At 42.4% G+C, this 17,988-nt stretch overlaps 1 protein-coding gene across 1 annotated transcript in view; it reads left to right on the top strand.

Annotated features, from left to right (window-relative positions):
- Positions 1 to 701: 701 nt before the first annotated feature.
- The window catches only part of LOC311308101 (sodium/potassium/calcium exchanger 1-like), a gene marked incomplete at both ends in the record, with an annotated part of 380,753 nt that continues 363,466 nt past the window's right edge, over positions 702 to 17,988 (top strand). Inside the window, 3 exon segments of the mRNA XM_084437037.1 lie at positions 702 to 1,535; positions 1,537 to 1,732; positions 1,735 to 1,736. Of these exon segments, the coding sequence (XP_084293163.1) occupies positions 702 to 1,535; positions 1,537 to 1,732; positions 1,735 to 1,736 (1,032 nt within the window).

The following is a 17,988-nucleotide window of genomic DNA, read 5'->3' as shown; positions in this document are numbered from 1 at the left end:
ACAAATGTATTTGACCTTGCACTTATCGGCGTCAACCACTGTCGTATGTCTTTTCACCATATTTAAGTTTTATCATGCGTCTTCACAAATTTAATATTTGCCATATTGATTCATATATAGCCTATAGGCTATTGATTCTTGGATTGAATTTCAATCACAATAGTCTAGTTCATTTTTGGGGCGGTTGTCTCGAGATGCATTTCATCACGTTCTATTTGCGCGCTTATTTTGTGAAAGTAAAGGCTATTACTATACAATCATTATATATGCGCGATACAATGGTTTGTATTGTTTTGTCCATTATCGCTTGATGCATTGCACGTGGCATTTAATTTCTGCTTCTCGCTTCTTTTAGCCCCTGTGATTATGTATCCATAGTAACAGGTGGCTGTATTCTTTCCCTCCTCTCCCTGTTGAGCCTCTCATAGGCTCCGTGAGGGCGCATTTGGTGCTGTGATATTCAAGATTTCATCACTACTGCAAGTACAAAATGCCGAACAATTTATGTGTATTTTCTCCATTTGTTAGGTTGAAGCTGGGACATTATGCTACGCCAGGAGAAAATGAAACACACTATGCATACGTGTATTATCTTCCTGGGCTGTTCTCCTTTGCCAAATAACCCTGCCGTGACGACTATACCAATTCTAATCATGTATCTGACATAATTTGCATTTGGAGCAGACATTCTGGGAGTGAACATGCATCTGCCTCAAAGAAGGAGACTTCATCAGAGCCGCATTCTATTTTTCCTCTCAGGTGTGTTGTTATGCTTCGTCTACACACTGACTCTCAAGGCCAGGCTCTCGGAGCCATGGAGGGCCCTCCAGACCGCTGGGGATGCTGGGATAGAGGGCGGCGACGGCGTTCTACAGATAGACACACGGGAAATAACCCTGTCTAATGGGACTGAGAAGGAGTTTACACCTGAGAGTACTCAGGCTCCTCTAGTGATGACAGTCAACAGGACTGACCTGAAACATTGTATCTATGTGGACCATGAGCCTCTCAAACCCAGCCCAACTCCAACCCCAACAACACCTGGAGCGCCCAGCACCCCTGCCCAGCCTGGAGAGGTCTCTCACAGGAAGGGAGAGTACCCCGAGGACATCTTCTCTGTGGAGCAGCGGAAGCAGGGCTGGGTGAGCCTTCACATCCTGGGGATGATTTACATGTTTGTGTCCCTTGCCATTGTCTGCGACGAGTACTTCGTGCCTGCGCTCGGGGTCATCACCGACAAGTTGGACATCTCGGACGACGTCGCCGGGGCTACCTTCATGGCGGCTGGAGGCTCCGCCCCCGAGCTCTTCACCTCTCTAATAGGGGTCTTCATCTCCCATAGCAACGTGGGCATCGGCACCATAGTGGGATCTGCAGTCTTCAACATCCTGTTTGTTATAGGCATGTGTGCCATCTTCTCCAGGGAGATGTTGCATCTCACCTGGTGGCCCCTGTTCAGGGATGTGTCCTTCTACATCCTGGACCTCATCATGCTCATAGTCTTCTTCCTGGACCAGGAACCTGCACCACTTCTTCCAGTGGTGGGAGAGCATGATGCTGGTCTGTGGGTATGTGGCCTATGTTAGCTTCATGAAGTTCAATGTTCGGATCGAACATACTGTCAAGACTCAGCTCAACAAGCACATGGGCATTGTCAAAGTCATGGAAGAGCCAGAGAAGGTCAGTGAATGTTACTTTAAAAGTCATCCTAAGAAAAAAACAAAAAACAGATCATAGTGCTGCTGAAAACAACAACAGCCATTGACAGATTAATAGGTACCATATGTACACTTACATAACAATTGCTGCATACAGACACAATGATCACTCCTGGACTTCCAGTATGATGTTGTCCAGTCACCAGTTTTGATGAACCACCAATCAATAATTGAAATCAGTTTCACCTCAAATGCAACCACGCCCAGTAGCGACCTACAGCTGAAATGCAAGGAAAGATGATGAGGATGATTTGCCCATGTTTATTAATGCGGGGCCTTTGAGCAGCAGGTCATGGAGAGGCTGTGATTGATGAAGCAGAGCTGAAAGGATCCCAGGTGTCCGACCGAGTGTGGTGGTGATGAGATGGTCAGGCAGAGTGTGGTGGTGATGAGATGGTCAGGCAGAGTGTGGTGGTGATGAGATGGTCAGGCAGAGTGTGGTGGTGATGAGATGGTCAGGCAGAGTGTGGTGGTGATGAGATGTAATGTGAATGTCAGTCGGTCACGGTCGGGCGGGTGCATTCGTTGACTGTAACACGGAGAGTCTTGCCTGAGTTTTAAAAGGGTCTTAGTAGTCATATTTAAGTTTACACTCAACCTATGTGAACAACAGTAATGAATGGTAAATGGACTGCACTGATATAGAGCTTTTATCCAAAGTGCTTTACAATGCACTTGTGGACAGGAGGAGCCAGGACACAAACAACCGACCCTGTGATCATTGAGGGACCTGCTTACCTCCTGAGCCACAGCCAATGATCACCCACATGTTGAGCGGCTCTCAAAATGCCTGTAGCCACCATGATGTTGCTTGATTTGCGTCAACACACACTTCTGCAATCAAAATGTAATTATTTTGTGTGGAAGAAGCGTGGCTCTGCACCAAATGTGTGTCTTGGGGCAGGAGCTCGCTGTATTTAAGAACCATTCAAATCCATAATAAACACTAGCTTCCTGTTCCCCATCTCCAAGCACAAGAGTTCTAAAATCAGACAAAAGTGGCGTTTGAGTTTTGATTTGGTTGTCACAACCATATGATTTAAAGATGGTCTATTTGCTTATTTCCCCTTTATCAGAATATCAGGTGTGACTTTTACATGCTGGTTGACAGCTGATACCGGAACAATAATTAGGAAAAGATGCCTAGTTGAACCTAGAAGGGCACTAGAGAACACGGACCTCTGCCCAGTTGATGCATGTCGTCAGCATTAGGGCGATCCTAATGCCCTATGTTTTTTTTTTTCAGAGCCGATACTGATTATTAGTAATCAAGCCAAACCCAATAATATCAAACCTCATTTACATAACACATTTCATACACAAATGCAACACAATGTGCTCACAGAAAGAAGGGTAGCGGGGTGGTGGACAGTACATATCATGATCTTGACCCTAATTTTCCAGAGGGAAGTAAAAAACAATTCACCCATTTGAGCCAATGTAGGAAAACTAATTCACAATGCAAGTTTGTAGTTTTAGAATTATAATCAACAACTTTCATAACAGAGCCTTATTTGTTATGAAAGTAGGTATTGTTAACCGCTGCAAAATCAGCAAGCTATGCTATTATCTGCAACATCCAGTGATGTACTCGAGCTATTAGTGCTCATTGCTCATGTCACAGCTCCTTAGCTTACACAATGGATCTCTATGGGCATATGCCCATATAGACCCATTATACAGTAGGCCTATGGTTAGCTGATAGATCTTTAGTAATCTGCTTTGAGACGTAGAAATTACCTTTGGCTCACTTACCCACTAAATTGTAAACAAACTAGAAATAGTTTTTGTTTACTTGCAAATTGATGTCTGCACAGAAAAACAATATAAGAGTCCAACATAATGAAAATGTTTATTTTACATGAAATACACAAAAAATAGAGTTTTGTGTCTGCAAGTAGTTTGATATTGTCAATTATTTCACTTTTACTTTAGGTGGTGAGTGGAGGGCAAAATGCAAAAACAACACTAGGGCTGTGAGCAGCAGTGAGTGGGCCCTCGCACCCCACACGTGTCGGGGTGCGGCGCCGTTAAAGGGTGTGCTATTTCGGTGTCCAGTACTGAGAGAAACTTCCTGTCACCAGTAGGTGGCGCTCTAAGCGTGACTCAATACCGATGCATAGATGTGTTCAGGACGGTACCTTGATGAAGCGTGAGAAATGTTGTGTAAATCGGACAATGTATGTAGGAGTTATGATGACTTCCTGCTTGACCTGTAGGCGGCGCTATAAGTATGACTCAATGCTGACACACAGATGTGTTCAGGATGCGACCTTCATTAACCCTGAGCAATTTGGAGTAAATCGGATAACGTATGTTGGAGTTATGAGGACTTCCTGTTTCACCAGTAGGTAGCACTGTAGGTATGACACAATACTGACTTACAGATGTGTTCAAGATGTGACCTTCATCAAGCATGAGCAATTTAGAGTAAATCTGATAACGTATGTAGGAGTTATGAGTACTTCCTGTTTCACCAGTAGGTGGCGCTGTAAGTGTGACTCAATACCGACGCATAGATGTGTTCAGAATGCGACCTTCATGAAGCGTGAGAAATATCGGACAAATTGGTCTGCATCCAGTTTTATGACCTTCGCTCAGGCCTGTCCCCCATTCTAATGTTTAGTGACTTCGGGGCTCCTCATTATGTCTTTGTCTTTGCTCAGCTCAGACTGTTGTGGTAAGGGTTAATCTTTGGTTCCTTTTCTCTCACATTGTAATTAACTGCATTTGGCCTCAAGTAGCAAAACTCTGTATATATTATATATATATTAAGATTAATTATTATATATATTAAGAGTGTGAACAAGACAGAGACGCTAATAAACCAGAGTTTGAACCTTTTGAGCGAACCTCTGCAAATCTTTTCACTCTTGATTCTCTTCAGATAGTTACACAGTGCTTAAAATTCATTTTTAAAACTGGGGGGGAATTCCCCCTTTGTTTCTCAGATGGGGGGGGGCTACTTACTTGAGTTTAATCACACGTCTTGCAAAGTCTTAATTGTCCCGAGAGGTGGTAGAAGTACACATATTCCATGCCAAAGTGCAAATACCCAAAAAGACTCAGGCACTGTGCACTATTATAATCTAACCACTAGTGTTGTCACAATACTAGGGCTGGGTATCATTTAAAAATTTACGATACCAGTACCAATACCAGTACCCTTAAAGTGATACCGATACCAATTGAAAACTTCAATCGATACTTTGAATTTCTTTTTTGCATTTTTTCCATTCCATAACCATCATGTGACTGGAAGCATTCAGTTGTGTAAAATGCCATCAATCCTCCCACATTCAAATATTTTTTACAAGAATACATTTTGAAAGTGTTTAAAAGAGTATCAAACTGCATTTATTACAATATAACTACTGACAGTGACTACACATTTTTTAGTCATCCGTGACCTTGCAGCTAATGTGAACGGTGTGTCAAGGCTGCTGCTGGGGTGGCAACATCAGCAGTAGCAGTTGTGGTGGTAGTAGGCCTAGGGGGGTCTTAACATTAAGCATAACATTAGTTGATAACGTTAGCCTAAACACATTTCACTGCTACAGAAGTTAAAACTACCACTAAGTAACCAATGCAGTAAGCAATGCATTACAGTAGGGTTGCTAATGCTAGCTAGCTAGGTAATGGGGGAAATCCGCGTTTTTATGCATTTATTTTTACCATACGCCAGGCGTGTAGTATAACCATACCTTTGAGCGTTTTGGTGGCATTACCTCAGCGTGCGGATTGTAGCTGTCTGCCGTAATGGGCTAATCACGTGTTGTATTAAATTGAAGAACGCTTGCGGTGATTGGACCACATTACGTCTTTTTTTATCTGGTACCATCTGGCGACTTTATACCGTAGGTCGCCCAGACCCAGCTCTACCAACCCAGCAGTTTATCCCAAATAGCACATACATGTGAATATTAATTTAGATCTGAATAAAACACAAACAAATCATGACCACCAACATGCAGCATTTGTTTTTTGTATGTGGATACAATGAAGAGACACGATTTAAGTTAATGACAGGTTTAATAAGGATTAGCCTATGTTGACGCCATCAAGTTCTTAAAAGAACTCCAGCACAGAAGAGAGAGCAAGGAACAGAGAAAATCCGTGGGGCATGGGCAGCACACTGGATTCTGCTGAAAGACGTTTTGGATAGCCTGCAGGAAAAAGAAACATAAATGGTGAAATATTGGCATCGACGTGTTTCTCATTGATGCACACTTGACATGTATCCTAAAATAACCGCTGTGTAAAATAATGCTTTATGCTATAGTCTTAGTCTACAGCCTATATATAAGAAGGTTTTCCATCCAAATGTATCGCAAATTTTAAGCGAATTTTGTGAAAACCCGCAAAAGAAAATGCGAATGTACGCACGTTTCCATTCAGTTTTGTTTTGCGAATATTGGGAGTAAGCAGGAACGCATCGTAAGAACGCATCGTTTTTTGCGGTAGGCCTATATATACGGTCTTAGGATTGTACTGTACAACTCAAGGCTTAATTTTGTCCTTTCATACTACTAACACAATGACTATATGGCAATAAAATAACACAACTAAATGTTATTTTCGCAATTTAACAATATAGCCTACACTTCACAAAAGGATGAACGATGAAACGGCTAGCCTACAGCATTTTGGCCAAGGATCCAAATAAAACAGAAGCCTACTGTAGGCCTACAGATGCAGCATAGAACGTAGATACATAATAATTATCTAATTAATAATTATCCAAGTTAATATATGAGAACAGATCGCTTTTTACGGTAGGCTAGGCCTATGCGTTTGGTGATCACAGATGCAGCATAGAACTTTGATGTTTAATAATTATCTAATGAAATTAATAATTATCTAATTATCTAGTTGATATAGGCTATGAATAAAACAATAGGCCGTTTTATTGGCTATGGGCTACTAGTTGTAGGCTATACACGAGTTGATGCACTCTGCTCTTACGCGCGGTTGAGGCGGCAGCTCAAATACACTTCGCACATATCCTCTGCACCTTGGCAGTGCAACTGCCACAGACAGCTATGGTGCACTTTGTGCATTGGTAGACAGTTCTGTTCTTGCTGCAGCTTTTTTGCAGGTATTTTTTGGGGGGTGTTCTTCTGTGGACACTGCGGGGCACCGCCGGTAGCTGTTTGGACGCCAGAGCGCGCAGCTCTTCAGCCATCTGGAGGATAAAGTTGTGTCTGAGGAGGCTCTGTAGACTATGCGTCTCTCCACCAGTCCCCAGCGAGTCCAAGCTCCCCCAATGAATAATACTTATTTATAATAGCCTACATTGCGCGAAACTGTGCATATAGGCTATACATAGCGCGAAACTGTGCATTCCCTATAGCCGTTCATTGAACAGCTGGCGGCCGATATAGGTATAAATTAAAAACATACACAATATTTTTTTATTTGAATGATCTTGAATATATTTAACAATAGGGGGTGCAACAGAACACCATTTTAGGAAAAGTCATTGACTGGCGGACTTCAAAGTTTTATTAGAATATAGCCTAGTTATGTAATGAAAACCCACAATCGTCCAATGGAAGTCTTTGTAGTGTTAAGAGAGCGTCTCATGTCAACAACTTTTTGGTCAACTCACAGGTCTGTACTGAACTACAATGAGATGGAGAGATTCTTTTTAAACTTGATGGCTATTGGGAGAACTCTGTTTTGTCAGCGTTGTCAGCTTACATCACCGTCTTGATGCAGAGATGAGAAAGAGTAAATGCAATGACCAGAGTAGCTACTGTCGGAAATAGCATCTACGTCATCGTTTATTCGCAAAATCTGTTTCCATTGCAAAAAGTCACATTTTCCTACTATCGATACGCTGACTTTTCCACCTCCTCCGAGCGTAAAAACTTTTTTGCGATATTTCTGCCTTTTTTCGAATTTCTGGCGTTTCCATTCAAGTTTTTTTCCGCAATTTGGGAAAATGCGAATTTTAAGAGGTGGATGGATCGCAGTGCGGTCGTACATTGGTCGTGAATGACACACTAACCGGGTGGTTAGTGTGTCATTCACGACCAATGTACGACCGCACTGCGATTTTGTGACGACGTCATGTGTGCAACCTCCTGGCGACATGCAAAGTCGCAGGGTGACGCGACCTTCTAGCGACGTCTTCAAGACATCATGTGTTAGCTGGGTATTATAGTATCCGTGTCAAAGCTCAAATAAAACCTACGTCCAAGCCTTTAAATCTTTTTTCTTTGTTTCTGATAACATCTTTGTGGTTTCATACAACACAGGGTGATGAGCCCTAAGATGGGACCAAAGGTTTGAAGTATTGTTTTTTGCCGTTTTCCTCCCCTGCTGACACCTTCTTTGCATGTACTGCAAACGTCCTTCCCTGTGTTGGTTGAGTGTAATACTTCCATACTAAACGTCTTTAGGCTAGTGCAGCCACCTGCAATGGGGGGTTAGAGTGTGTGTGTGTGTGTGTGTGTGTGTGTGTGTGTGTGTGTGTGCGTGTGCGTGTGCGTGTGCGTGTGCGAGAGAGAGAGAGAGAGAGAGAAAGAGAGTGTGTGTCAAAAGTGGGGCTACAGGCTGATACATGCTTAACTCACAATAATGCTTCTTTTAAACAATGCCTGTGTCTACAGTAGCTACCTGTAGATCAAGCTAAACTAGTTAACTAGCTAGGCAGCTAACGTAACTGGACAGTGTTGCAGTGTTTGAGATGGCATACATCAATGACTGCAAAACGTTAGTGCTATATATATATACCTGGCTCATTTCTCTTTTTTTTTTTGCTGGTTCAGGTTAGCTAGCTATCCAGCTAACAATAGCGTATGCAATTTCTCACATTGTTCATATTGCCTTGCACCCCAACTTTCAACTCTTAATTAGGTGGGCTAGCTTGTAAAAGCTAGCCCAACTTGTGATATTCCCACTATTTCTTTCTTCCTTTATTATTATTTTTCTCCTCAGTTTTTTGGCCCTTAACTACTTCTTCATACTTTGTGCTAGAAACTTCATTCAAACTTTAAAATGTTCATCGTCTTTAGCTGTTTCCCGGATGTATTCAGATTTTTTATATTTTTTATATATTTTTTTGTAATTTAACTTTTAATAGTAATTTTTGTGCCATTGAAACTGCTGGTGGAATGTTCAGTATCATTATGTTTTTAGAGTGGTGGCAGCTGTTGCTTTGAAAATATTCACACATTTTGTAAACTGCTACAGTTTTGAAAGCTCACACACATATTATACATCAAAACATTCACACAACTGTGTTGATTCATACAATGTAAGTATCTAAGCTGTGTGACTTATAGTTTTCACGGTATGACGATTTGTTCGGCAACTGCGCTCCCCATTGAAACGTATGGTGCCGCACTCTAACTTTTGAGCTTCTAATTTTGCATTTTTACCATTTTTCTAACTTGTCGTCATGCCCACAGTTTGAAGAGCTCATACACATATTATACTGTAAATGAAAAATCTTACTTGGTTTAGTTTAGATTTCAAAGAACACGCTGAGTGGTCGGTCAAGCTGGGTTTAAACAAAGACAATAGTTTATTCTATGTTACGATTTGCAATTCGGACTCGACGGCAGGAAATTAATCCGGGCTTGAGTGAGTCACTTGAGGATGAGGTAGATAGGTAATAACGTGAAAAAGGAAGTGACAGTTTCAGGATGAAAAGGACAGGGAAGTGATGTCACACAGGAAGAATTTGTAGTTTTAACAGACTGATCTATGAGAACGAACTACAAAGTTAGAACAACAGTCAAGTAGGAAAACAGAAAAACTATTTTTGGATATTTTTTATATTTTTTTTATTATTTTTTTATTGATATTTTTCTTCGTCTACCGTATAGACCCAACAGTCAAGTGGAGTGCAACATTCAAATAGGACAAACGAATACTGGGGTGTGTTCTTTTCTTTTCCTTTGTTCAATGGCTTCAGTTTCAGGAGAGAAATGGTTTGAGTTACTTTGGTGTCCTAGTGAGTGTGGGGTGTATGTTTATGAGATCATGGCTGTGGAGCTTGTCCACGTTGCCATAACGATCCTGGGAAGGAGGTGACAGGCAAGGTCACTTCTTTCAATAGCTCCTCCTCAGAGAAAGCCACAGTGTGGTGGCCCATGATTGTGTGTTGCTGGAGTGGCGGTCAGAGTTGTCATCATGACAGCAATGAGGAAAAGGTAGTGTGTTATTCTTTGTCTGATTCCTCATCTGAGGAGACCAGAGAGTTAGCTTTCGCCCTGGTGGTGACACAGGGTATTGCATCTTGGTTGTTGGAATCCTTGGGCCGGTTGTGCTCGTCCTGATTCGGAACCAGCCTGCAGTGGCTGGCGTGTACCCACGAAGTCCTCTCTGCTACGTCTGGGTCGGCAGCAGGATCTGGTACGGGCCCAGCCAACAGGCACTGTGGTTTCAGGTCTCGGATTACAACCCACTGGCCTGGTTGTAGATGATGCAGGAAGCCCTCTCTGGGAGGAGAGACCTGTGAATCCACAGATGAGAGAGACAGCATAGACAAAACAGGAGATCAAGAGGAGAGCGCCACAGCTTTTGCAGCGGCGTTAGCAGCCATACTACCTATGGACACAGGATCAGAGGTTTCAACAGGAGCTTGGCCTTTGCCCACTACTATACTACATCATAAAAATGTTACACATTAAGTTTACCAGTTAACGTGATAAAATCCACCGTCCCTTTTACATAAATAACAATGAATGACCTCATGTATAACCAGTCCTCTGGTCTCGTGTGGTCTCCCTGTTCTGCATAAAACAGTGAACTCTGGTGTAAAGCAATATCTGTTAACATCCTTCACTACCCCTGTTTTTTTGAAACATGATCTGGTCAGTGTGCTAATTTGAAAACATAATGAAAGCATGGAAGATGCAGTATAGGTTATGCTAATTATGAAATGAGCATTCATTCAAAATCAGGGTGAGAGAGGAGAATATCTGAGAGGTTTGAGCGTGGCTTATTGATTTCCTCCACTATGTCGACAGTCATGTCTCTCCGCCTTCTGGGGGAGGAAGCAGAGTTAAGAACAGTGCATTTTTGAAATGCACGGTCAACTACATTCTAATAAAGCAGCAGCCTTGCTGGGTGCAGGTGTGATGTTTCTCTCTGTAAAAGAAGAACAGACAGCATGCAGGACATGGACAAAACAGCGTGCTCAGTGCTACTAGGTCTGAAACATAGCGCCAGTGGTAGCTGCCACTGTTTTCAAGCAGGACACGAGTCCTATTAACAGAGTCAAGACTTTTTGGAGTCAGAAATACTTAAACAGGGTGCGTTGGTCAGTCTCTGTTTAAGCGTCGTTGGAGCCTGTCGGGCTTGTCAGTCCATGTAATTTTGTCAGGGGGAGCTAGCTTTTGTCCAATGAGGGTTATGTCTGCAAAATCAGGGATAGACTCTGCAGTAGCCTACAGTCCCAAGCAGTGCATTATTTTTTATTATTATTACGTGACCAAGGTAATCACCCTGCTCACTCACCAATTGGATTTAGGTCTTAGAAATTCTGTGGGCATTTCCTAAAATAAAACAACACTTCCGTGTCATCAAACCATGACTCCTTGTTTCTAACAAGAAGTTGATCATTTAAAGAGGGGAGACCTAACACATTATGTAAAACAACGCCTCCTAAGGGTGAAAGCAAAAATTCTCTGAAGTCAGGGTGAACAAATGGAAAAAAAATGCATTACTCAAACCAAATAACAGTAAATGAATAGCTACATATGCGATTCTCAAAGTCTGAACAAATATAATGTATCTAAACCATTCTCAAGAGAACACTAGGGGTGTTGTAAGTTGAGCTCTTAATTTCAACAATCACATTTCTGCGTTTGAGGACAGAGAGTTTTGAGCACGCTTCGGACGTGATGGTTCCTTGGGTCTGACAACCGCTTGGTTACTATCCTTAAATCTAGTCTAGGTCATATCTATCTCTTACCCACAGTCAGTCGGGCAACGTGGGGGTGAGGTGTTTGACCAGCATCCCACGAACCAAGGTGTCAGCCCATCTGTATGGGAAGCAGGTTACCCCGGTTGCTGGAGAGTCACCTGGTGTGAGTATCCAATTCCTGGAGTAGCCTCCATCACTCGTCCCGTGCCTGTGTCTACTCTGTAAACAAACCTCAGAAATAATACGTGACACATTTGTTTTACCATGTAGCTGTCTCTGTGGGCCGTCAGACGCACAGACAGAGCTGCATGGGCAGTTTACATACAATAAAAGACAGACAAAATAAAACAGAAAAAATAAAAGACAGACAAAATAAAAGAAGTTTCAATTTCTCATCACCCTTTTGGGTAACACCAGGTCTTCTTAGAAATTATGTGCCGGAGGTACATAAACAACAAAATAAATCATAGAAAACAGTTTTGATAAATTGGAGTGATGTCTTTTTTTTTTTTCTTCAATATTTCAAGAATATGTCTAATTAGTTAAAGGCCATGAACCAGAATGTAGTGTGGTGGTTTTGCCTTCTTAGGCTGGATGATATCAATTCCGTTGGAGTCACAACACCTCTGAAAACTAGTCCGCAAAGCAGATCTGAGTGCATTAGGTTAATATGACAATACAGTGAATTCTGAAGTCCAGGAACGACGTGGCTAGTTTTCTGTGCAAAAGTAAGACACCTCCTTCCCTCCACTAGTCTGGGGGTCCACCTTGGGCAAGTGGTACAGATGTGTAAGAATGTAACTTGACCCGCGGTATTCTAACAGGCGCTTTACGGCATTCCGCACCACCGCTCGCCTGCCCATAGGGGCGCAGTAATACCACTCATTGACCCATTGCTGTAGCTCATCTCGCACATTAGATGAGCCTACCGTTCTCAAACTCCTTGTTCTCTGTCTGGTTGTAATTTAATTATTACGAACAAAGCCTATCTATTTATAGTTTCTATCTCTGTAACTGTCGCCGGGTCTATATCTGTTAACTGTCGGGACAAGTAGAAGTTTAATACATTAGGCTGAGTGTTCTCATATGGAACATGGCATCAGGACGAGTAAGATGGCTAACGGAGATGACCAGAGATGTGTTTGAAATGGTTCACTCACTCCCTCCCTATTACCATGGATGTATTGAGTGCGACTCATAGTGAACTACATGGGGAATGATTTAACAGTTTTGGGACACTACATGGAATGTAACTGCGTAAGATATTCATGACTCAAACAAGCAGACGCGCCGATCACTGATGGCAGCAGGTTGAAATATCAGGTAGTATTCAGGTTCCATGTTTAGTTGAATGATAAATCCCATATAAATGGTTAGAATTCTAATGATGTGCAAGTGTGATTTTGTCAACTTTAGTGCTGTCTGCTAATAGCAGGCTGTGAAGCTGCACGATAAGACCGTGATAGCAAGTTAGCTCACGACAGCAGCTTCCATAATATTAACGGTAGCTGTCGGTGGCTAAAAAGCAGATAGCTAACTTTACAACGATGATTCCTGTAGCTATTTTGATTTTGATGCTATTAGTTCAACTTCTGTTTCTCGGGCAGGAACGGAGACGAACTCGCATTAGCAGCAAAGCAGCTAGAGGAATTATCTTATCATTAGCTAACTGCTTTAGCAGCTTCCGTCTTCTTCACTTCTCCTTCGGTAAAACATGACACCGTTGTGTTGTGGTATTGTGGAGGGCTTAGGCAGAAGCAGGAAGAGAAAACACTTTTGCACCATATATATATATAAGTAAAATAATGGCCTCATAAGCATTTTTCGATTGTAAAATTGTGTTCACTTGTTTTAGTTTGCAATCATATGCAATTGTCTTAGCATTCCCAGCTTTGTATGTAGTTTTAATGTGAAAGATACATCTTGAATGCAGTCAAGACAAATTATTTTGCCTCTTAACTTTTGTCAAACCCCCTGGTTCCAGTCAATTGGATTATAGGCTATAGGCTACTTTCGTTTACAATGACGTTACCTTATGAACACAAATAGCTTAACCTATAGGCCTACATAAAAACAATAGCCTAAAACCATGTTTATTTACAATGTATTTTCTTTCATTGATAGCATGCCAATAGTTAGGGTGAGGAAAACGACGCGCGGTCTCTTTAGCCCTGAGACCATCAGGCAGGCAGCTCAGGAGGTCGTTGAAGGCTATATATATTATTATGATATTATGTCTAATAATACATTCGTTGAAAGTACACAGGCGGATCTACTATACGGAATTGGACCGAGGAGTGTTCTCATATGGAACTAGGCTGCACACGCCCGCCCGCGACGAGCTGAATTGTAGTCAGCTTTCCCCGCTGCGCGCAGGACGCGTGCGTGCCCCGCTGATCCGAGCGAGAACGCAGGCGGAATGTCGCTCCCCGTCTGAAACGGCCTTGACTCCTGGAATCCCAAGGTCTTTCATATTGAAATTCTCTTGATGGTCTTGGAAGTTGCGAGACGTGTTAAGGGAGTGCATCAGTCGTGAGCCTTGACAGTAGGCTACCAGCCTGCGCTGCGCTCAGCACAAAGTTGGATGAATGGATGGACTTATTGGAATCCTGGAAAATGTTTATTGTGCTCTAAAATCATGAAAGCATAAATGTAAAAGTGCAGCAACAGAAATAGTCTAGATGAGATGGTGGTTTAAATGAATGGCAACACATAAATTGAGACATAAATTGAGACTGGTGATAATGCTGATTATCTACAGTAGGGCCTACCTCTGGCTGAGTTCATGGTTACAGCCATTCATCTCTTACACATGGGCCTATACAATACTTGCACAATCTACTTTGGAGGTTAAATCCATCCATCTATCAATCAAACTAGCGAATTCAATGGCCGGTCATGGCAAAGCACCCGCTAACGCAGGCTACCCCACGATCCAGGGCTAGGAAACCGGTTCATCCAGTTTATTTGAATATAAAAGAATTTGGGGGGGGGGTTACAATAGTCTAGTCCAGGTTCGCTGGCGAGTGACGAGCTAGTCAGATGGCGCATGCATGTGTGGACATTGTAGGCTGATTCTGTAAAACCTAAAGAATAAAAGTAGGCTACGTTCAACATTCATTGGAGTGGTCCAGTTGGATAGGCTAGTCTAATCTAAATAAATTGAGGACCTGTATTTTCAGTGTTTGCTGGTAGCGAATGCCACAGACAGACAGGGAGGAAATCTATTCGTTTCATTGTTTGTGCTCTGTATGTACAAGATAGTTAATGTTCGGATATAAATGGCAGTATAGCGGGAAAAAACCCTATCAAAGGCCAAGATTAGAAGGGATTTGAAGATGTAATTGGTCATTTTAAATGGGCCTACTTTATCTTTTGATGCCTATTTGAACGGACTGCATCGATCAATGCAATGACTCTCCATGTTTTTCAGTTTTACCCTTTTCATCAATAAAACATCATTTTTACAACCATGTCTCATTGATTGGGAAGGCATTTAGAGCTGCCGGTCTATTAGCCTACTCGGACTCAGAGGATGACATAACTGTTTATTGAGAAACAATTGCAGGCTGGGCTATATAAAGAAATACCACAATGCATGTAGTCTAGATATATTACATTATGGTTAGGCTATAGCCTACACTTTATGTTAGACTGCCCTCTCGCTCGCTAAGCAGGCTACATTGTGGCTGTTTTGTTCATCGCAGAAGCCTATAGCCTAGGCTACACATTAAAAAAATGTTTTTTTTTATATAGACCTAGAAGGAATCAGAATATGTGGACATTTAATTTTAGCCTATTTTAATACAATTCAAATTCTGCTTAGAGGGAATTATTTGCAACGGACATTATGACCTGAGCATAATTAATAATTATCTAAGTTAATATAGGCCTATGAGAACGCACCGCTTTTTACGATAGGCTAGGCCTATGCGTCTTGTGATTGTACTGTAGCCTAGGCTACAACTTAAGGCTTATTTGGCCCTATTTAATTCATTTAAGCCTACTAGGCTACTCATTATTATCGAATTATCTAGTTGATATATGAATAAAACAATAAGCCGTTTTAATGGCTATGGGCTACTAGTTGTAGCTATACACGAGTTGATGCGCTCTGCTCTTACGCACGGTTGAGGCGGCAGCTCAAATACACTTCGCACATATCCTCTGCTATAGCCTCTCACAGACAGCTAGGTGCACTTCATGCATTGGTAGACAGTTCTGTTCTTGCTGCAGCTTGTCTTCACCATGCAGGTATTTTGGTGGGGGTATTCTTCTGTGGACACTGCGAGGGGCGCCGCCGGACCGCGCAGCTCTTCAGCCAACTGGAGATGTCGCGACTGGGGAGGCTCTGCGTCTCTCCACCAGTCCCCAGCGAGTCCAAGCTCCCCCAATGAATAATACTTATTTATAATAGCCTACGTAGCGCGAAACTGTGCATATAATAGGCTGTAGCCAGCGCGAAACTGCGCATTCCCTATAGCCGTTCATGGAACAGCTGGCGGCCGGTATAAATAAATAAAAACATACACGATATTTTCTTATTTGAATGATCTTGAATATATATATATTCAAGATCATTCAAATAACAAAATATTGTGTATATTGTGCATGTGAACGCACTCACTGTCAAACCTGCCGTTATCTATGCACAAGATAGTTAATGTCCGGATATGATTGGCAATGCAATGGCAATCTTTACTCATGGCGACTATGTCAATTTTGTATGGATCCACAAGTCGATCAAGCTTATTTTTTCTTTGTATCGTGCTGAAGCCATATAGCCTACTGCGCTCAGACTTGGCTACATTATGCCCCGTCTTCAAATTTACTTCCGGGGTTTACGAGTAGCCTACCAGTTGAATGCGTTCCAGAAACAAAACGCAAAACCCCCACGTTCACCATATCTTTACTAACAAATATATTTACAATACTGTTATTTTGCGCATTTGACCAAACAGCCACCACGTCTTGACCCGACGTCAGTTACCGAGATAGATAGGCTACTGTAGGCCTAGATATAGGTGTTCGTAATAATTAAATTACATCCAGATGGAGAAAACATGTGTTTGAGAACAAGGTATAGCACCTTTCATACAGATACATTTAGCTCAAAGTGCTTTACAACAGAGCCTTTAAATTAAAGAATGTGAAACGTAATGATGCTTCATTCGTAGACTATAGGAGAAAAACACTGAGCCCAGCCTGCTAAATCTACTCAAAGACGCCACCTGGCGGTGGTGCATCACCAAAACGAAATAACACCCGTCTTAAATCCCACGAGATTTCCAACGGGATTTCCCTGCCAAATACCGCGAGGTGAAATGCTGCAGCATGTGACATTTCTAACTTCCCACATCTGTATTCATTAGAACATGTATTCTTGTGGCGTCCTAAGCGTTTTGGAACAAAATTAATGACCCTATCATGTAGAAGAGCACGCACCATTATAGGACCCATCATTAGAACATGTATTCTTGTGTTAGACATGCTTTCATTCACCTTTCCACATTCTATGTTTCCATGCCTGGAAAATGCTTTTCTCAGTTAGATCCTGGCAAGATTAAAAAATAATGTGGATGGATGGATGGATGGATGGATGGATGGATGGATGGATGGATGGATGGATGGATGGATGGATGGATGGATGGATGGATGGATGGATGGATGGATGGATGGATGGATGGATGGATGGATGGATGGATGGATGGATGGATGGATGGATGGATGGATGGATGGATGGATGGATGGATGGATGGATGGATGGATGGATGGATGGATGGATGGATGGATGGATGGATGGATGGATGGATGGATGGATGGATGGATGGATGGATGGATGGATGGATGGATGGATGGATGGATGGATGGATGGATGGATGGATGGATGGATGGATGGATGGATGGATGGATGGATGGATGGATGGATGGATGGATGGATGGATGGATGGATGGATGGATGGATGGGTGGGTGGGTGGATGGGTGGGTGGGTGGGTGGGTGGGTGGGTGGGTGGGTGGGTGGGTGTTTATAGCTTATGTTTTGTTAATTTGTGGACAGGAGATGAAAAAGGACACCACAGTGGAGGAGAGGTGACAGGAGGAGACCAACATGGACACCACAGTGGAGGAGAGGTGACGGGAGGAGACCAGCATGGACAAAAGACAGGTCTGCAAATTCTGCTCTCAAAGTGCACCAGATTGAAGCACCACAACTAAATGACCTTGGTATTACAAAAATCCTGCGTACGGCCCTGGTCCTGAATGTTTCAGAGGGCAGATGATAACCTCCTTCTAAGCAAGGAGCAGGTGTTCATAATTCTGTCTGCATCACTACACTGAGGTGACATTTTGGTTGTACCGTTTGATCACAACACTAACTGTTCTAA

The sequence above is a fragment of the Borostomias antarcticus genome (assembly GCF_949987555.1).
Source record: "Borostomias antarcticus genome assembly, chromosome: 4".
Lineage (NCBI taxonomy): Eukaryota > Metazoa > Chordata > Actinopteri > Stomiiformes > Stomiidae > Borostomias > Borostomias antarcticus.
The sequence above is the reverse complement of the archived record's forward strand: the minus strand, read 5'-3'. Positions and strand labels throughout refer to the sequence as shown.